At 42.9% G+C, this 21,704-nt stretch overlaps 1 protein-coding gene across 2 annotated transcripts; it reads right to left on the bottom strand.

Moving 5' to 3' along the window:
• Window positions 1-165: 165 nt before the first annotated feature.
• Window positions 166-21,587, bottom strand: creld2 (cysteine-rich with EGF-like domains 2). Of its 2 annotated transcripts, none has more exons than XM_056747441.1 (10): window positions 21,313-21,587; window positions 20,771-20,853; window positions 20,562-20,672; window positions 20,338-20,429; window positions 19,250-19,426; window positions 18,014-18,112; window positions 15,679-15,762; window positions 15,499-15,594; window positions 6,321-6,461; window positions 166-456 (listed from the first exon to the last, which is right to left on the bottom strand). In XM_056747441.1, the coding sequence occupies exons 1-10, from the start codon at window positions 21,439-21,441 to the stop codon at window positions 374-376; spliced, it is 1,095 nt and encodes a 364-aa protein (XP_056603419.1). In that variant the 5' UTR covers window positions 21,442-21,587; the 3' UTR covers window positions 166-373. The 2 variants fall into 2 exon arrangements, with proteins under 2 accessions (XP_056603419.1, XP_056603421.1); XM_056747443.1 differs by having other exon boundaries at window positions 166-453.
• Window positions 21,588-21,704: the final 117 nt, after the last annotated feature.

The following is a 21,704-nucleotide window of genomic DNA, read 5'->3' as shown; positions in this document are numbered from 1 at the left end:
ACTCAGCAACCAAATAATTTAGAACGTTTGTTTAATTTCATTTGTTTATTTAAATATTTAACCTTTGAGAGTCTAAGGCGCTTGATTGTGACAGTTTTTAATATGCATCACAAAACTATGTGGGCAGTCAAAACTAGTGTATGTGCTTGGACAATGTTGAAAGAACTCTTTTAGTTTGACTTTATTAAAAAGAAAACACACACACACATCCAACCCAAACATATGAGTTACTAAATCACAGAGTACAGGTTGTGGAGCATGAACTGTAAGTCCCAATTATTCTAAATTTTATTAGAGGTCTGATCTACAGCTGCAGATACTAGTGCTCTTAAACGTTGCCCCCTGGTGATAGTTTTTTGCATCCAAACCAGTGTCAGAGATCCTCGCGTTTTTCTGGTGAATCAGGAGTTTGGGAATCTTCAGAATTAATTGCAGGCACGTCCGGATTTTCTTCTGCTGACAAAATTATGATATAAATGTTATAACATATTTAAATTTAGCATAACATCATTCTAAACATTGCCTGTGAGTCTACACTGCAAGGTAAATTACTCCGGTTATTTGGCAAATTCACTGTGAGTGCCCCTTGCCCCCAGTATAAATCTGGTTATAGAAGTGATCTAGTTTTGTTGTACACAGTTTAGATAGTGTACAATGCAAAAAAAAAGATGATCATTCAAACTAGCTCGGTAAACAAGACTTAACGCAAGAAATGTTTTTAAGTGACCCAAAGGCTTATGTCTTGACGGGTGAAATTTTATTGACAGATCCAGGAAAAAAGGTTAATATACCCAAGCATTCCAAATTGTTGTATTGTTAGACATTCACAATCCAAACAGATGTGTTCACAAGTGACAGATGGTAATTTCATTTTTTATACCTGAGATATATTGTTATCGGTACAGCACTTTTTGTCATCATTCAAGCATGTCATGTTGCTAAACACTGTTACGCTATAACTTTAATCAATGTGATTATGATGTAAATACAGAACCTAACCGATGTCCCAACGCGAAGCTTAACAAGAAGGTATGTGTTTTTGTACTGTTTAATTAAGTCTTATTTAGTTTGACCGAACTATGCAATGAAGTATTAACAAAACAAAAAATTGAATTGTAATACCTTTACATTGTTTCATGCGGGAATCTATTAAAAAATATTTTTGAAAACTGATGAGCAACACCTACTGTTCGTGGCGTTGACAACCAGGTGAAGATTATTTTAGCCAAAAGAGTGCTTCACATTCAAACACAGATCTAGAGTTAAGACAGACCGCTTCTGTGAGGGTGTAATCATATCATGTGATGAGGACTACATTTCTCAAGTGATATGCTTGATATACAGTGGGTACCGAAAGTATTCAGACCCCCTTAAATTTTTCACTCTTTGTTATATTGGAGCCATTCGCTAAAATCATTTAAGTTTGTTTTTTTCCTCATTAATGTACACACATCACCCCATATTGACAGAAAAACACAGAATTGTTGACATTTTTAAAAAATGATAAACTGAAATACCACATGGTCCTAAGTATTCAGACCCTTTGCTCAGTATTTAGTAGAAATACCCTTTTGATTTAATACAGCCATGAGTCTTTTTGGGAAAGATGCAACAAGTTTTTCACACCTGAGGCTGTATTGGACAGTTGATCAGCAGTGCCTGGTTTTCTCCACACATACCGCTTGGAATTAAAGCCAAAAAGTTCTATTTTGGTCTCATCAGACCAGAGAATATTAATTGTCACCATCTTGGAGTCCTTCAGGTGCATTTTAGCAAACTCCATGCGGGATTTCATGTGTCTTGCACTGAGGTGAGGCTTCCGTCGGGCCACTCTGCCACAAAGCCCGACTGGTGAAGGGCTGTAGTGATGGTTGACTTTCAACAACTCTCTGCCATCTCCCGAATGCATCTCTGTAGCTTAGCCACAGTTATCTTTGGGTTCTTCTTTACCTCTCACCAAGGCTCTTCTCCCCCGATAGCTCAGTTTGGCCAGACGGCCAGCTCTAGGAAGGGTTCTGGTCATCCCAAACGTCTTCCATTTAAGGATTATGGAGGCCACTGTGCTCTTAGGAACCTTAAGTGCAGCAGAATTTTTTTGTAACCTTGGCCAGATCTGTGCCTTGCCACAATTATGTCTCTGAGCTCTTCAGGCAGTTCCTTTGACCTCATGATTCTCATTTGCTCTGACATGCACTGTGAGCTGTAAGGTCTTGTATAGACAGATGTGTGGCTTTCCTAATCAAGTCCAATCAGTATAATTTTCTTTTTTAATAAATCTGCAAAAATGTCAACAATTCTGTGTTTTTCTGTCAATATGGGGTGCTTTGTGTATATAAATGAGGAAAAAAAATGAACAAATGATTTTAGCAAATGGCTGCAATATTACAAAGAGTGAAAAATTTAAGAGGATCTTAATACTTTCCGTACCCACTGTATAGTAGGTCTTTCTTCCACTTGTCTTATAAACATAACATAGAGATAATGTTTAAAAATGTAAAAAGGCAGCTTTTGTATGTGATCTTTAGTATAATGTTTATCAGATTAATTCCCAGCCGACTATATAGCAGCTTTATGATATGTGCATGCGGCCCGTGTAACTCTTTGCATTTCGCTTTTAAATAAAAAAGTTAATGATTTACGACATCTTTAAATAGCACACAATCTTGCTCTAATATATCTAAGTCTTAGAGTGAATTAATGCCTATAGAGCGTTTCATCAGAAGTGTGCACGCCTGACAACCAGTTAACTTCCGCTTTGTGTTTGGCGAGTGTCTATTAATATAACTATTTGTATGTTATTAAATTTATGGGTTCAGGTTTCGGTCCCCACAATTTATGTATTCAGGTTTAGGTCCCCACTAACATATAAAAACAATGCACGCACGCATGCACGCACGCGCATACGCACGCACAAACCAGTTTAGGCGTTTATTGCTGTTAGATGTCTTTTTAACATCTTTTTAATTGTTTTCCCGTTAGCAGAGAGCGTTTTGCACGCTTCTTATGCGCGCGGGGCATCTTTAGTAGTGTTTACCAACTTTTTCAGGTTAAGCGCGTAGATAAAATGTTGCCGGTACAGTTGCAAGGTTTTGCTAGGGTGCAGCGACCGGCAAAAAACATAAGCACATTAAACCAACCAAACAAAACGCAGTTTCCAAAACTCTGTCAGACCCTGGGCATATGAATATGGATGTAGTTTGTCTGTAAATATTTGCATAGTTTGTTGACCAGACGGATATTTATGCTGTCCAATTCACTAAAAGTTACATTGAAGTACTATTTCATAAGCAGAAAATATATAAATAAGAAGGGCTTTTTGCATTTTGTTGAATAAAAATTCAGCAGAGTATGTAACAGTTAAGACAGTTGACTAGAAGTATGACTAGATGACGCCATGAATTTGATGATTAGCATATGAAGAGTTGATTGCACAATAAAAACAAGTAATTTTTTGCAATTCAAATAAATATAAATGATTGGTGAATTTGGCTCTTTTGATTAGGTGATAATATAAAATACAATCAACTACTAATACTAACCAACACATTAAAAACATGTTTAAAAACAAATAAACTCTTCATATACTTGTTTTTTTTTCTCAATGTTTATTAAAAGCAATTTTTTAAATAATAATTGTACCGGACCTTTGACGTTGACAAGAATTCAGATTCGGACCTTTGATAAAAAAACTTTGAGCACCCCTGTTCTAGGAGATCCATGCCTATTTCTTTAGTAGGAAGGGTCAATATATTTAAAATGATCTTTATCCAACAAATGACATCTTTCAAAACATTCTAATATTTTTACAAAATACTATTTTCAAACAACTAGGTTCCATTATTATACCCTTTTTGTTGGATTACAAAGCTCATAGAATAAGTAAAGCACACCTTTGTAAATCTTAAATTGATGGTAGAATGGCCCTTCCAAATTTTGCCCTTTATTATTATGCTTGTGCTCTTCATGCTATCATAATGTGGTTAGATCATACTGAATTTGGATTCAAATGGAAAAGATAGGGCATTAGCCCGTATGATATTGGTGCAGTCATACAGTCTCCTATACAGATAGACAGTTCAGTATAACCATAACTGTATAATTCACAGTACAATTCATATTTGGAAACTGATCAAATCAAAACTGGACTTTTACCAATCAACAGGAACACTACATTTATCCCTTTCACTATGGATTCTGCCTTAAGTCATCGTACTATTGGAGACCTTTTCATAAATTACATTTTTGCCTCCTTAAGACAGTTGAAGGATAAATATGGTTTGCAGGCAAGTAATTTTTTTAGATATTTACAGATTGGGGATTATGTAAGAAAGCATATACCCTGGATGATCTCTTGCGGCTTGTAGGAGTCAATTATCTGACATCTGTCCTGTACAACTCATTGTTATCAAAGATCTTACCTTCTAACGGGAGTTTAAAATTGCAGTGGAAGCAAGAAAGAGGGGAGGAGATATGTTAAAATTTCTGGACTGACATACTAGAGAACATTCATACATGTTTTGTCAATTCTAGGAATTGCCTTTTTCAATTTAAGACTAGCCATCAACTCCATTATATGAAAAACAAAATTAAATAGACTTTGATATTTGTCAAAAAATGGTGAAAAATCTATAGACTGATGTAGCCACTCTCTTGCATAGTTATGTTCTTTGTTCTAAATTAACCCTTTTCTGGACTGAAGTATTTGAAACTCTGTCAGATATTTCACACAATGTATTATAACCTGACCCCCTTCTGGTTATATTTGGAATCTCTGGTAAAATCATTTCTCTTCAAAAACTTCAACAACAGTTGCTGTCCTATGGACTTATTGTGGCCAAGTAACTCATCCTAATATTCTGGATAACAATAGAAACCCCACCAGCTTAGAAGTGGAAGAAACTGGAAGAAATTATTAAGGTTAGTACACTTGGATTTTTTTTTATTCCTGATGGTGAATAAATTGGACAACATTGATAGGATTTAGTCCCCTCTTCTGTTTATTTTGATAAGAAAGGAAAGTAAATCACGTTGGGTTGACCGCACTAGAAGTGTGACATGATTTAAGTCCCTAGGGTGGGGATGGAGGTAAGGGGTTGTTTTTTGATTTGTTCCATGTTTATGGAACTTGTATGTTCAGTTTTTCATGTGTTCTTTACTTTTGTTTAATCTTCTCTCCATTTTCTTTTTTCTCCTTTTATCACCAAAATTCTGGAACGTACAATTACAATGAATATTGGATTGTTTCATTGTATACCTTAATAAAAAGACTGCAATCAGATTTTTGTATAATTATTGATGTGTTTTGCACGTTATTGTTTTTTGCCAGCTAGATGGTTCCAGAGGCAAGCGTAACTTTACGAAACAATTATTTCCAGTCTATCAAAATTTGAATTCAATTTTACTGAATTATATTCTATCTGCAATAATTATTCGAAATTAAAAAAAGGCTATTCAATATTCTGTGTTTTTCATGAGAATAAAAAACTGCCTCACCACAGGGTTAAGTTACTGCTACAGAAGAAACTAACAATCTTTCTTATTTAATACCTCTTTGGTTCATCTGTAATTACTTTATAACAACACATAAAAGTCCTCCTAAAATCACAAGTTAATTTAAATATTTTAAGTTTACACACCGGCAGCCAGGAACACATTATGCACTGCTAACATTACTAATGTATAATGCTAAGGAATTATGTGGCTCAACAGTTTCTAATTCGAGTCTAAGGTAGACTCATGTAAAGAAATATAATTGATGTCTTTATGAACTTAATTTAAATAAATAAAAATTAATATTCAAATATTCATTAGATCGAATATTTAAATCTGTTTTATTTGAAAAAGACCCATCCCTAATTTAAAGCTGTGGTTTAATGCATATGTTGAACAGAAGCTTACTCAATGCATTCTTGTTTTATGGCACGCAGCCTTGTGTTAAGAGAACATACCGCCACCTATTGTGCCTGTGTTTTTATATATCCGATCTTATGTTTGACGTTTCATATTTTACAGATATATATTTTCAACAGTGAAAAACGTGTTTGCTTCGCCATAGCATTAAAAGTTGCAACCATTTGACGTCAAGTATTTTGCAGCAAAAAAAATAACGGCCTCAGAGTAAAAATATTATTTCAAAGTTTAAGAATACGGTGACAGCTACACAGTTTTTTTTTTATTTCACATTTATAAAGTCAATGCTATTGTAAATATACTAAGCCATACATCTCTTTATACCCAGGGTTCCCTTTAAGACTAAAGTTGACCCTATCAAACCAGTAAAGTGAAAAAATCTATGAAAGGTGTACATTGCAAAAACTAACCTTGTTCTTGCTGTTTCACACACACACCATCTTGCTCTTGAAAACCAGTTGTGCATTGGCACGTAAAGCTTCCATCTGTGTTAAAACACTCCTGGTGTTCTTTAATACATACTGCCTCTGATTGCTCGCATTCATTCACATCTGCAAGCACAGAACAAACCATTATTGGGGACATTATTTGGGGACAGGGTTTCTTAAAATAATTTATAAGTAAAACCTAAGACACGTCAGCATGTGACATTTCTGTCAGGCCTTAATTTATATTCTGCCTTAGCTCGCAGCAATGTGGAGCAAAGACAGTTTTTTTAAATAGGCGGACAATAAGGTAACTTAGAGATGTTGCTGCGGGTTACACAAGACTATAAGGCTGCGAAAGTGAAAGTGAAACTCAACTCGTGCTTCTGCCAAACAATAAGTGCGAGTATTTAAATATCCCGTGTCCTAAAATGCAATCTAAAGTATGCATGAACTGAAATTAAAGTACGAGTAAAGCGACATTAAAATATTTGTTCTGAGTTGTTGTCACACAAAATAACTTTTTAAGAAAAAAACATCCAAGTAAATAAAACATGTCTTGGAAAAACAAGCAGGACTCTCTGCTCTCAAACACTGGGGGCGAGCATGCTGTTGGCGCTGAAGCCACGCCCACTCGAATCGCTCCACCTGAGTCCTCTCACTTTAAGTCCCCAGCGCAGTAGGTGTGAATTATGTGAATACGTTTTATGGACGGACTATTATTTTAATTCAAACGCGCGATATTCATCAATAGATAATTCACGGGCAGGTTAAAAGTTATGTGTATTTGGCATGCTGTCCGGGGAGAGGGTTCTTTCAAACTCGCAGTACTCTCCCCATGTCCGGGGACGGGGCGCATTGTGGTAACAAAAAGCAGCCGGCAATGTTCAAGGATAGTGTCACGGGCCGGGACGAGCCCCTCACGGACAGACCACCTCGAGGAGTTACCCAGAGACACCACAGACGGACAACAAGGTAAGTAATTAAAAGTTCGGTTTTATTATAATAAAAACTCCCTATAGCTAAAACACGTAGTGAGCGAGCCCCAACTCTGATCTCCCCTGTCCAGCAGCGGTTGGAGCTCCTGGCACCTCAGTCCCAATCCGGCGGGTCACGAAGCAGAGGATTGGCTCAATCGTTCCTCCTCAGAGCAGGTAGCGGCTTCCAGCAACCTTACTTCGAAACAGGCAGCGGCAGTCCATAGAACAGAATGTGGTAAGAAACTTCCTCACAGCGGCTTTCCTTCAGAGCAGACAGCGGCTTCCAGCAACTTTCCTCCGGAACAGGCAGCGGCAGTCCATAGAACAGAATGTGGTAAGAAACTTCCTCACAGCGGCTTTCCTTCAGAGCAGACAGCGGCTTCCAGCAACTTTCCTCCGGAACAGGCAGCGGCAGTCCATAGAACAGAATGTGGTAAGAAACTTCCTCACAGCGGCTTACCTTCAGAGCAGACAGCGGCTTCCAGCAACTTTCCTTTGGAACAGGCAGTGGCAATCCATAGAACAGAATGTGGTAAGAAACTTCCTCACAGCGGCTTTCCTTCAGAGCAGACAGCGGCTTCCAGCAACTTTCCTCCGGAACAGGCAGCGGCAGTCCATAGAACAGAATGTGGTAAGAAACTTCCTCACAGCGGCTTTCCTTCAGAGCAGACAGCGGCTTCCAGCAACTTTCCTCCGGAACAGGCAGCGGCAGTCCATAGAACAGAATGTGGTAAGAAACTTCCTCACAGCGGCTTTCCTTCAGAGCAGACAGCGGCTTCCAGCAACTTTCCTCCGGAACAGGCAGCGGCAGTCCATAGAACAGAATGTGGTAAGAAACTTCCTCACAGCGGCTTACCCTCAGAGCAGACAGCGGCTTCCAGCAACTTTCCTTTGGAACAGGCAGTGGCAATCCATAAAACAGAATGTGGTAAGAAACTTCCTCACAGCGGCTTTCCTTCAAAGCAGACAGCGGCTTCCAGCAACTTTCCTTCGGAACAGGCAGTGGCAATCCATAGAACAGAATGTGGTAAGAAACTTCCTCACAGCGGCTTTCCTTCAGAGCAGGCAGCGGCTTCCAGCAACTTTCCTTCGGAACAGGCAGTAGCAATCCATAGAACAGAATGTGGTAAGAGACTTTCTACCCACTGAGCCAACGGGTGGAAGCAGGATTAACCACCCTCACTCGTGCACATGGTAAATCACTTCAAAGAGTCACATGTGTTCACTTCACACAAAGCACTGCAGTACACAGCAAACTCACAGTGAATAAGGCTCCCATTCGAGGTCCCAGCCGATGTCCTCTCCCTTTTATAGGTCTGTATATCCAACAAGGTATGGGGTATCTGCTGCCTGGAGGATATGGATACTAAGCCACTCTTCTATCCCGCTTGCTTTCACCTCGTAAATCTCCCCGTCCAGTTCCCCAGAATGCAGAGAAAGACTTTCCTTCCCGTCGATCCTTCCTGTTCCGTACCCCTCGATGCTCTACCCTCGATGCTCTACCCCCGATGCTCTATCCTTTCCGTCTGTCCGCACGCCGTATTTATAATCCACATTATGGGTACGTGTTCCAATCACAGCTCTCTCCCGTCCTCCCACACAGCTGACGCTTATCTATGCATTCAGTCGCTGCGCCCGGACACAAAACATGGGGAAACACCCGGAACCAGCTCGATGTTACACTCTAACTGGCCCCACCCGGAAACATTTCCCGGGACAATAGTTCCCCCTTGTCCCTCACCCTGTGACATCCTCCCCCACCATTTCGGTCTAGTCCCTAGACCGGGGGACCCGAAACCCAATCTCCAAATCTCTCCGGGGGTTGTCCTCGTGTCTCCCGTTGTGAACGTCTAGGAGGCGAAACGGGGTTCACTCTTCTCGCCTCCACCTCTGGGCCTCTCGGGGCCACCGCCCACCCCACCAAGGGTGGCCTCGGGGACGCCGGGACTGCAGGAATCCCAGTCGTGGGCTTCGGATAATTTGGGCAAGGGCGGAGTAGGTTCCGATGTAACACCCGCTCCGGACCATCCCTCCCTTCGGGCCGGACGGTGTATACCGGCTGATGGGGTCTTTGTTGTCGCTCCACCACGTACGGCTGAGCCTCCCACCGGTCACTGAGCTTCCCCTTCCCTCTACGCCGATTGTCCCGTATGAGTACCCGCTCTCCAGGTAACAGGGGAGCCTCCCGAGCCGTACGATCGTACAACCTCTTATTTTTATCGGCCGCCCTACCAATTTGATCCTTGACTCGTTGGTAGGCCGTATGGAGTTGTTGGTGATGACGACTCGCCCAGTCTGTAAGACTCAGAGACTCTCCGACCATAGCCGTCCCCCAAAGCAAATCCGTGGGTAGGCGCACATGTCTCCCGAACATCAGGTAGGTAGGGGCGTAGCCGGTAGTACTATGCACACTGTTATTATACGCTTGGGTCAGGGCAGGAAGACTGTCGATCCAATGGCTCTGATGGTCTGTGTCCAGAGTTCCTAATAGGCTCAACAGGGTCTGATTAAACCGTTCACACCCTCCGTTGCCCTGAGGGTGGTACGGAGTCGTATGGGTCTTCTTACACCCATAGAGCCGGCACAGTTCCTGCACCACCTTAGACTCGAAATTTGGCCCCTGATCTGAGTGTAAGGTTTCCGGACACCCGAACGGTTGAAACACCGCCCTCCAGAGGGCATTCACAGTAGTGGTCGCTGTTTGGTCTAGAGTCTGAATCGCCCAGGCATACTTGGTGAATAGATCTGTCACCACCAGGATATTCTGGAAACGATCCGTGGGTCGGCTCAATGTCAGATAATCCATTGCCACAATGTGTAAGGGGGCCTTAGGGCGCAATGGAACCAGAGGGGCCCTCACCTCTCTTCGGGCCTTGAAGAGCGTACAGCGGGGGCAGCCCTGGATGAACAGATTCACTGACGCCTCCATCCCGGACCAGTAGAAGCATCTCCGCAACAAGGACATAGTCCTCTCCCCCAACTAGCAGGAGTTTCCTCCGGGTGACATCCGACCGCCTCCACCACCCTTACCATCAACTCCTCTTCCTGCCCAGCTGAACACATCGGAGGGGAACTCCCAGTATCAGACACCGGGAGTCTAGACAATACATCTGCGTTAGTATGTTCTCGGCCCGGTCGATACTGCAGCTGGTAGTCGTAGTTGGCCAGCTGAGCTACCCATCGTTGTTCAACGGCCCCCAATTTGGCCGTACGCAAGTGCACCAACGGGTTGTTATCCGTGACCACGAGTACCTGTGCCCCCCACAGGTAATCTTTAAACTTCTCACATACGGCCCACTTCATGGCCAGCAGCTCGATCTTAAAGGAACTGTAATTGGAATCGTTCCGCTCGGCCGGATGGAGGCTCCTGCTCGCATAAGCGATAACCCGTTCCATCCCCTGTTGTTGTTGTGCCAACACCGCTCCCAGCCCGGTATTACTGGCATCAGTATAGAGGATGAAGGGTTGGGTGAAATCCGCATAGGCCAAAATGGGAGCCTGCAGTAATTCCTGTTTAAGCCTTTGAAAGGCTATTTCGCATTCAGAATCCCAAGTGACAGGGGGAGAGCTTCGGCCACGAGGGCGACCCGAACCTGCAAGAAGTTGGTTTAATGGCTTGGCAGTCTTGGAGAAATCCTTTATAAAACGCCGGTAGTATCCAACAAAACCCAGAAAGGACCTTACTTGCCGCACCGTCTTAGGTGGTTCCCAACCTTGGACAACCGCCACTTTATCCGGGTCCACAGAGACTCCAGCGGCACTCACACGGTGACCCAGGAATTCCACCTCCTTTTGGAGCAATTGGCACTTGTCTGGTTGTAGCTTCAGTCCATATTTCTCCATCGCTTGAAACACCTGTTCTAGATGCCGTAGGTGTGAGGTAAAATCCGGGGAATAAACGATCACATCGTCCAGATACACCAGTGCAGAATCCATCAACTGACTGCTCAGGCACCGCTGCATCAACCGCTAGAATGTAGCTGGGGCGTTACACAGTCCAAACGACATCCGATCCCATTCGAAGAGTCCAAAGGGGGTAGTGAAAGCAGTCTTCTCCCGATCCCTCTCCTCCACCCGTACCTGCCAATACCCGCTGGCGAGATCTAGGGTGGAATACCACGCGGCCTGTGTCAAACTGGTTAGGGAATCCTCTATCCTCGGCAAGGGGAAAGCATCTTTCTTGGTAACTTGATTCAGCTTTCGATAATCCACACAGAATCTCCAAGCTCCAGTCTTCTTCCTTACTAGGACGATCGGGGCGGCCCACGGACTGCTACTCTCGCGGATAACCCCCTTATCCAGCATCCCTCGTAATAGGGTACGGACCTCCGAATACAAAGTTGGTGGCACCGGGCGGTAGCGCTCTCGACTGGGAGCGGCATCGCCGGTACAAATCGGATGCTTCACAATGTCCGTACACCCATAGTCCTCGTCATGGGCTGAGAATATGTGCTGCCACTTTGCCAGGAAGTCCTGGAGCTGTTTTGCCTGGTCCTCTTCCAGACCCTCTCCTTGCAGCGACTTCCCCAGGAGATGTACCGGCTTCCCCTCCCCGATAGGGTCCTTCGGCGGATCTACTCGCCCGAGGGCTACCTCGACCACCGTGGAGCTTACTTGACAGAAGTGAACTTCTCTGCCCTCCCTCACCTGGCAAGGGCTCACCGAGGTAACTCTGACCAATCGCTGGTGACGGTAGAGGTTAACGGGGTATGGGTTCACATTCCGCACCCTCACAGCAACACGGCCTCGGCGGACCACCGCAAGTCCTCGAGCCACTTCCACTCTTTGGCAGTCCCAATGGGGCTCCACCATGACCCAATCTTCCGGTCCATACGATCGAGCAGGTAACCGGGCCCAGACAACCGCTTCGCTCCCTGCTGGGACAGAAAGGGCATAACGACAGGGCACTCTACCAGTATCTTCTCTGTCCCCCTGGGAATTGGACATCTGGATTCTACGACAGTCAGCCACAATCTGCTCCCTTTCCCTCCTCTCCGCCATCGGAGTCGTTCGAGCTGGTCTAACACGGAATACTTCTTCCCAGCAGTCGGTAAGGACATTCATGCCTAGAAGAGCTCGATGTACCCCTAAACAGTGGTCTCGAACAATCACTACCCCTTTCTGGGGTAGGGTGACCCCATGAATCTTGATATCCGTTACCAAGTACCCAACATAGGGGATATCCAGGCCATTCGCCCCTCTCAGAGTGAGCCACGGGGCTTCCATTCCCTGCAGTTGACAGGCATCAAAAAGTTCTCGAGACAGACTTTCAGAGAACAAGGTGACTTGGGAACCAGTATCCATCAGGCACCGGAACTCAACGCCATGCACTTGGACCTCTACCGTCGGGCAGTGTCCCACCAAACTGGCTCTACGAACAAACAATGAAGGAGGGTCCATTAAAGGGGCCCCGACCACTTGACCCACAGTGGCCGGTGACTCTAAAAACCCCCTTGCGAGCCACGGCGGGAGCCGCACTGACGGCTAATGTGCCCAGGCTCTCCGCAGCTGTTACAGAAGGGCCGTCCCTGTTCGTCCCACTGGAACCTCGAACCAGTAGGCCGGATAGGACGTCGTCCCAGCTCTCGAATCCCGTCCGAATGAGAACGTTCTCGGGGCAAGGTTGAGGGTTGGGACCGTCCCCGACGCAACTCCTCCACAAGGGTTCTAGACAACTCAGTCATTTGTTCTCGAACATCCTGCATAAGCTCCGTCCGTAAGGTCTGCTTCCAATCAGAGACTTCCGAAGGTGTAGGGGCACAACTCCCACTAGTGGTCATACACAAGGAAGGATCCGCTATCTCTACATGGTCCAGTTCCAGGGCCAAGGCCTCTCGCCTCAGACATTCGAACATCAGCCCCGGGTCCCGGCGAAGCTGTAGGCATAAACTCTGCCGGATTGGCCCCTCGCGGAGTCCCAAGAGGAACTGGTCCCGCAGCAAGGTCTCTCCTTCCCCCAAGCCATGTTCACGTCGCCCCTTCAACTTAGCGAACTGCTCCCGTAGTCTTAGGGCGAAAGCCCGCAGAGTCTGCCTGGGTCCTTGTTTACAATTGAAGAACTGGGCTCTCAGGACGGCCACCGGGGTGGCGTCACCGTACTGCCCGACCAGGAAGTCAAAGATTGTTTGGGCAGTGCCTCGGGTCGCTTGGGGCGCAGCTTGTACTTCCCTTTTAGCCTCGCCTTCAAGTGAATTCAACACGAACTGAGTCTTCTGCGAGGCACTCAGCCCTTGCAGCCCCGCTAGGTACTCTACCTGAGCCTTCCAGTCCATCAAGTTCAATTCTGATCCTGGCCCTCCATACTTCTGGGCCCAAGGGGCACCCACAAAGACAGGCATAACAGGGGGCCGGACTGCTGCCAAGTCCTCGTCCGCCATCCTGGATCTCCGGTCGCTCAACTCGAGGTGGAACCCCGCCGACTACGCCAAGTTTGTCACGGGCCGGGACGAGCCCCTCACGGACAGACCACCTCGAGGAGTTACCCAGAGACACCACAGACGGACAACAAGGTATGTAATTAAAAGTTCGGTTTTATTATAATAAAAACTCCCTATAGCTAAAACACGTAGTGAGCGAGCCCCAACTCTGATCTCCCCTGTCCAGCAGCGGTTGGAGCTCCTGGCACCTCAGTCCCAATCCGGCGGGTCACGAAGCAGAGGATTGGCTCAATCGTTCCTCCTCAGAGCAGGTAGCGGCTTCCAGCAACCTTACTTCGAAACAGGCAGCGGCAGTCCATAGAACAGAATGTGGTAAGAAACTTCCTCACAGCGGCTTTCCTTCAGAGCAGACAGCGGCTTCCAGCAACTTTCCTCCGGAACAGGCAGCGGCAGTCCATAGAACAGAATGTGGTAAGAAACTTCCTCACAGCGGCTTACCTTCAGAGCAGACAGCGGCTTCCAGCAACTTTCCTTTGGAACAGGCAGTGGCAATCCATAAAACAGAATGTGGTGAGAAACTTCCTCACAGCGGCTTTCCTTCAGAGCAGGCAGCGGCTTCCCGCAACTTTCCTTCGGAACAGGCAGTGGCAATCCATAGAACAGAATGTGGTAAGAAACTTCCTCACAGCGGCTTTCCTTCAGAGCAGACAGCGGCTTCCAGCAACTTTCCTCCGGAACAGGCAGCGGCAGTCCATAGAACAGAATGTGGTAAGAAACTTCCTCACAGCGGCTTACCTTCAGAGCAGACAGCGGCTTCCAGCAACTTTCCTCCGGAACAGGCAGCGGCAGTCCATAGAACAGAATGTGGTAAGAAACTTCCTCACAGCGGCTTTCCTTCAGAGCAGGCAGCGGCTTCCAGCAACTTTCCTTCGGAACAGGCAGTAGCAATCCATAGAACAGAATGTGGTAAGAGACTTTCTACCCACTGAGCCAACGGGTGGAAGCAGGATTAACCACCCTCACTCGTGCACATGGTAAATCACTTCAAAGAGTCACACGTGTTCACTTCACACAAAGCACTGCAGTACACAGCAAACTCACAGTGAATAAGGCTCCCATTCGAGGTCCCAGCCGATGTCCTCTCCCTTTTATAGGTCTGTATATCCAACAAGGTATGGGGTATCTGCTGCCTGGAGGATATGGATACTCAGCCACTCTTCTATCCCGCTTGCTTTCACCTCGTAAATCTCCCCGTCCAGTTCCCCAGAATGCAGAGAAAGACTTTCCTTCCCGTCGATCCTTCCTGTTCCGTACCCCTCGATGCTCTACCCTCGATGCTCTACCCCCGATGCTCTATCCTTTCCGTCTGTCCGCACGCCGTATTTATAATCCACATTATGGGTACGTGTTCCAATCACAGCTCTCTCCCGTCCTCCCACACAGCTGACGCTTATCTATGCATTCAGTCGCTGCGCCCGGACACAAAACATGGGGAAACACCCGGAACCAGCTCGATGTTACACTCTAACTGGCCCCACCCGGAAACATTTCCCGGGACAATAGTTCCCCCTTGTCCCTCACCCTGTGACAATAGCATTTTTTGCATGGAGAAGATAGTCCCTGATGCTTGTTTTAAACTACAGCGAGTTGTCTTCACCACGTCTAGATGCCTGGATGCATTGAGTTGAATAAAAAGCGATTTAACAGGTTTAGTTAATAATGTAACCAGTGAGTGTACAGCTGATTGTGTAATGTTGTGATATTTCTGTGACACTCAATGTGTGTGGGCATGCAGGTAATTCAGACCTGTGCAGGTGCCTCCCTCATCCTTATAGCCGACAGCACATGTGAGGCAGCTATCAGCACCAGGTCCTATACAGCCAGAGCACTTGGTATTACAGGCTGGAAAATTAAAACAATAAACAGATGTCTTTTATACAGAGTACACAATTATGTGGACATTCTTAATAATGTGTTTAAACTAACCTTTACATGAAAAAGAACCGTCTGTGTTCAGGCAGTATTGATCATCCTTACATGGCAGTGGATCTTTCGAACATTCATTGATGTCTGAAATATTTTAATTTGGAAAAATAAGGAGAAGCACAAATAGATGTGACTTAGAATTACAGATATGAATAAAATACTAAATCTAAAATAAGTAACTAAGAATTAAGTGGCCTTTTTACACAGTTCCCACATATACCACCCAGTCAGCATGTGAGCTCATGCAATGATCACAGTGATGTCACATCATTCTCCTACTGTGACAGTATGAGTAATACAGTGAGGGAAATAATTATTTGATCCCCTGCTGATTTTGTAAGTTTGCCTGCTTACGAAGAAATGAAGGGTCTATCATTTGTATGGAAGGTTTATTTTAACTGATAGAGACAGAATATAAAAAAAATTAAGTGAAAAATTGGTATATAAAGGTTATAACTTGATTTGCATTTCAGTCAGTTGTTTAAATATTTGTTCATCTACCAACTAGCAAGAATTCTGGCTCCACAGATTGGCTATGTGTCCATAGACCACAGATTTGTCCTGTCACTTTAAGGAAGTACTCATAAGTCAGCTTGTTATGTATATAAAAGATGCCTGTCAACAGAATCTGTATCTTCCATTTCAACCTCTCCACCACCATGGTCTAGACCAAATAGGTTTTAAAGGATGTCAGGGAGAAGATTGAATAGGTTGAATAGGCTCGAGAGTCAGACAGAGGCTTGGTGAGAAGGATCCAACTGTTGGTGCGATTATTTGGAAATAGAAGAAATACAAAATAACTTTCAATTGCCCTTGGTCTAGAGCTCCTTGCAAGATATCTCCAATGGGGTATAGATGATCATGATAAAGGTTAAAGATCAGCCCAGAACTACATGGAAGAACTACATGATTTCAAGACAGTTGGGACCACAGTTAACATGCAAACCATTGGTAACAGCCACAATAGATTGAAATCCTCCTGCCCAAGAAGGCCTGCCCGGGTCGTCTGAAGTTTGACAATGAACATCAAAATGATTCAGAAAAGGCATGGCAAAGGTGTTAGGCCAAAATTGACTCCTGTTTTTGGAGGGAGAGAAATGCTGACTATGACCCCAAGAACACCATCACTACAAGAAGCACAGTGTTGGAAACATTATGCTTTCGGGCTTTTTCTCTGCTACGGGTACAGGATGACTTCACCGCATTGACGGGCTGAGGGATGATTCATTTGTAATCATAAAAATAGTGATGTTGTTTCACATTCACACTCACATATTAACTGAAAGACAGTGTGTAGGCTTTCTTTTGTCGCATTGTAACATTAATTTCTGATTTAGCTGCTTGTCACAGGACTTTCACCCGCTCGGAGCGAGCCTCGAGTGACAAATCGGTCCACTCAGGCTTAGAGGACGGACACGCTATCGAGGAGGCTATGCGCCGCTATAGACCTTCATGGCACATTAAAGTAATTGGTGTAAACTGCCCACTGAAGAGTGATGAATGTGAGGATTTTCACTGACGCTAAATGATCGCTCATGGTAATCTACAAAAACAATATTACACTTTGAAATCGAACATTACATTAAAGGTTCTGCCTGCACTGGCTTTAAGCTATTGCGCGTTCAAAATGTTTACTGTTTTTATTTACTTCCTGATATGTTAAATGAAGACTGTTTTAGGTTATTATAAAATTTTATATTGAACTTAATTGCGTTTGCGAAGTGTTGGAAATGAGACTATCCTTATATAAAGATGCATTTATTATAAAAGCTTCCCCGCCAAAAGGGATGTATTAAACTGTGGTAATGGAACTAAAACAATCAAACGGTCAACAGTTTATAAGGACAGAAAAGACAATTCATGGTTATTTTTTTATTATAATAGTGTGTTCTTATAACTATGAGGCATATGCAGTCGCTTTAGACTGGCAGAGAAAAAATATCCTTATATGAACCTATAACCTAATATAAAAAATAAAGGCTTGAAATATTTCACACTATGTGTAATGAATCTATATAATATATGGGTTTCACTTACTAAAACGAGTGACAAAAAATATTGACCTTTTTTCACGATATTTTGTAAGATGTACATGTAGACCAAATTATTTTTTGTACCAGGCTGTAATCATGTTTTTTTCTGCTGTTAAATTGGGCATTTTAACATGGGGTTCAATGAGATTGTGGTCTCTTTTTGGAGCTCTAGTGGCCAATCGCTGTATTGCAGTTTAAGTCACTACCATGTTTGTTTCAGGAAAGAGATCGGAGGGATGCCGCTTGATACACAAATATTTCCATTGTTACGTATTTCAATACTTTGGAAATCTTGTTCTTACCAATACATGCACCTTCTTGATCCTTCTCCCATCCCTTGCTACAATCCTTACAATCATTTCTGGTACCTCCAAAGCAGCCAACACAAGACTCATGACACTCTAAAAAAAACAATCAAACAAAATATAGTCAATGTTTCTTTAGACAGTTTCAAAGAAACAACACATACAATGTTACTGCACACATGCACGCCTAGTGTGGCCCAAACTTTGCCTCATGATCTAGTTTTACCCATCCCCATGCGTTCTTTGAACTTTCTGCATTTTAATACCCAATAAAGCTAAAGTCGTTTATATATTTAATTTTTGTGTTGTCAGATATTAAATACTAAATTAAAGACAATGTTCTTATGTCCAGTCAGTAACAAAGACAGGTGCTTGTACACGCTGTTTTGTAATCATTCATTTATTCACTTACAGGTGACATTAAACTGCGGTTAGGTCAAAAAGAGAAGACGCAGAGAGACGTATTTCCACTAACTGAAAGTAAAGGTTTATCTAAAATGACTCTAGTCGCTGTCGCTCTCTGAAGTAAAAAAGTGAAGAGATTGCGGTGTTTATATAAAAAGTGCAAAAAGATTTTCAGCCCGTTTTGAAACTATGGCGAAGCAAATTAGACGGTGGTGGGCCGCCATAGTCGTCTTGTTTATTCACACCCCTGGTTCCACAACCCGAGTCTCTGCTGATCCCGCATGGGTTCCCTGAATTGACAAGGCATTTATGAGTACTGAATGGGAAACTTACTTGTCCCTTCGATTATGTTCTGATGAAAGGAAATGGTAGGATGCTACTAACTTGACCAAATGGGGAATTACAAACTGTCCTCATTGTAATCCGTCAAAATGACGGTTGGTCTTCAGATTTTTCGGTCACTGGTATAAAAAAATCCATCAATGACGGAGAATTTTCTGTTAACGCAACCTCTGAATTAACATACAATAAAAATTTTCAGATTTTTATTTAATACAATTATTATAAAATAAAATATTAATTCATCTTAACGTAAAATAAATGAAATATAAAAATGTATTTAATTAGCCACTAGCCAGACTGATAAACAAACACAAGACTGCAAGTTAACTTCGGGCCAGGCGTGTGCGTCCGGTGAGAAATCCACTTCCTCGAAGTCTAAATGAATCCCACCGTCTAAGAATGTCAGCAGCATATTGTCTGCACTTGAACAGGAACTAATTTTACTACGAATAATTAGCAAATATAAAATATGATACTTGCGTTTACCTTTGCACAGGGAGAAGGTATCATTTCTCAGTTCACTAAAAAATCCATCACTGCAGTCCAAACAAAACTCTCCTTCATAACCCTTATCACAACTGCACCTCCCATTTCCATCCCTAGTTCCATCTCCATCACATTTTCCATTACCATGACATGGTCGTTCCAATCCTCCAATGCAAGCTTAAAATAAAACAAAACAATTCAATGTTACAGACATTTTCATATTAAAATGATACTTACGACCAATAATGATTGAAAAAGTGTGTAAAACAGCAGACATCTTACGATCATTTTAAATAATTATCACATTACTTTGAATACAATGAATACTTTGAATGCGGTGTCAACTTTATCTTAAAAACAAGAATTAATTAAATAGTATTACAGCGCAATTTTTATTATATGTAACAACATTTTAGTTAAAAAAACACATAAAAAGGTTCTGATGGTAGGGGACTATGCACGATCATTTCCGCGTTTTGTCAGAGCCAGCTCAGTTACTTACATCCAGCGCACGTAGCATCCATTGGGAACAATGATGTTTTTCATTTAGTCGCTTTAAGATAACTGTCAACAACGTGAGTCAAAATATTCAAACACTGCGACAACCAGCATCGACAACCAAAAAGGGGAAAGGCTTTAAGCTAATTTCAGGCCAAATCCAGATACGTTTCAAGCTAAATCCACAAATAAGAAAAATAAACTAAGTGCACTCTTGCTTCTTGAGGCTTGATGGACTGTCTGTTCACAGAAATTTAAAAGTTTTTTTAGTAAACATAGCGTTATTGCTTGGCGACAAAATACCAAAGCGCTATTAAAACGTAAGTGGTTTAGCTGGCTGAGATTTTAGCGGACGTAATCACCGTGCGTGAATAGCTGCAGTTCATTCATAGCACTTAAAAATAAACTGCCATAAGTGTGCATTGCACTGTGGTATCTATTATCTGTGCAGTATGGTCTTTATCCAGCACATTATGTCAACAGAAAATGGGAAAGTACTTGATACATACAGTTAGTATTACTTATGTGCTATTTCAATGGTAGACTGTTTCTAGACTAAAACAATAAAGATCTGATCTGAATTGACTTACTGTTGCAGTCAGGGCCGAAGGAGCCTTTAGGGCAACACATTTTATTTGTGTCAATACAAAACCATTTAAACAGATCTGGGTGTTTTGCTTTCCTGCAGCCAAAACACAAATAAATAAATGCTCATTTTACTAAATGTCTCTGGCATAAGAGTACTGGAGTATTATAAAAGAAAATATAAGGATAAAGAAATTCACAACATAAATTCTCCATTTGTGGTCCTGACCTCTTAAACCACCAGGTCTCGAAGTGTTCTTCGTGTTCTTCGACCATGCTGTTGCACTCAAAACTGCTACTGTCACACAAGCCCTCCAGTATCTCCATTAGCCGAATCTCACTTAAGAAAACCACAGATTTTAATAAATGAAAGTTTATGAAGACACATCTTATTTGAAACAAATTACAGCAGAAGTCATTCATGTTTATTCATCTTACCTTGATTCGTATTTAGAGAGTTTTCTTTCTTCCCATGCTGTGTTTCCACCACCAAAATTTTGCTTTACGGTTTTTTCCAACCCCTGGAAGAGATGGAGGGAGGGTTGACCTTCAATATGTCAGTATGTAGACACATATCTAACACTTCAAATGTGTAAAGCTTTTCTTAGATCTACCATCACTTTTCTTAGCCATTTTTGCAATGAATTATAAGCAACTTGTTCAGACGATGTGTGCAGTACTTTCTAGTGAACTACAAAAATACTTTTACTTAATGTTTATAACATGACACTTGCCACTTACAACGACTAGCCACTAAACACTCTTTGTGCTGATAGTAAAACTTCAAATCTATTTTGAGCTTCAATGGATGACAAGGGAAACTGTTCTAATTTTGGAGCGTTTGAATTAGGTATTAGGTTATACGTAATCAATATACATAACCACTGCTAGAGAAAAAGGTGCAGAATAACTATTTTAATTTAAAATTTGTATTTACTGGAAGACAACCATTTCAACCAGACATTGATAGAAAAACGTACCTTGTCAAAATTTTGGGTTATTTGTCTGCATGTTGTGCATAACGCTTTAAAGTCCTTTGTTAAGACCGACCCAAGTGGCAATGCCAAAAGAATACAGAACATCTGAGAAACACTACAAATTAATGCCATGTTTCTTACACAAATGTACAATCTTTACTTAAAGATTCATGTCTTGCACAAGCTGGTTAAAATATCATGAATCAAAATGTAGTCTCTCGCGTGAAAGTCGCTTGTTGTGCAAATTGATATAGTTGTATATATCCATGCCGGCTTCCCAACAGCTTCACATTCGGATTTCCGCGTCAGCCCCTGATCTTTTTGTGTCTTTTGGTGATTGGACAAGGGCCACTGTCAGTCAACGTATAACCCAATGAACGGGGTCCACGTGCCGC

The sequence above is a fragment of the Triplophysa dalaica genome, chromosome 5 (assembly GCF_015846415.1).
Source record: "Triplophysa dalaica isolate WHDGS20190420 chromosome 5, ASM1584641v1, whole genome shotgun sequence".
Taxonomy (NCBI): domain Eukaryota; kingdom Metazoa; phylum Chordata; class Actinopteri; order Cypriniformes; family Nemacheilidae; genus Triplophysa; species Triplophysa dalaica.
Note: the sequence above shows the minus strand (reverse complement) of the source record. Positions and strands in the feature narration are given on the sequence as shown.

Coding starts and splice junctions, on each gene's coding strand:
- creld2 (XM_056747441.1), bottom strand. CDS start 21,441: ATGGCATTAATTTGTAGTGTTTCTCAGATGTTCTGTATTCTTTTGGCA. Junction 20,673..20,770: donor CTCTCTAAATACGAATCAAG/GTAAGATGAATA, acceptor GGTTTTCTTAAG/TGAGATTCGGCTAATGGAGA. Junction 19,427..20,337: donor CTTCGGCCCTGACTGCAACA/GTAAGTCAATTC, acceptor TTTTATTTTAAG/CTTGCATTGGAGGATTGGAA.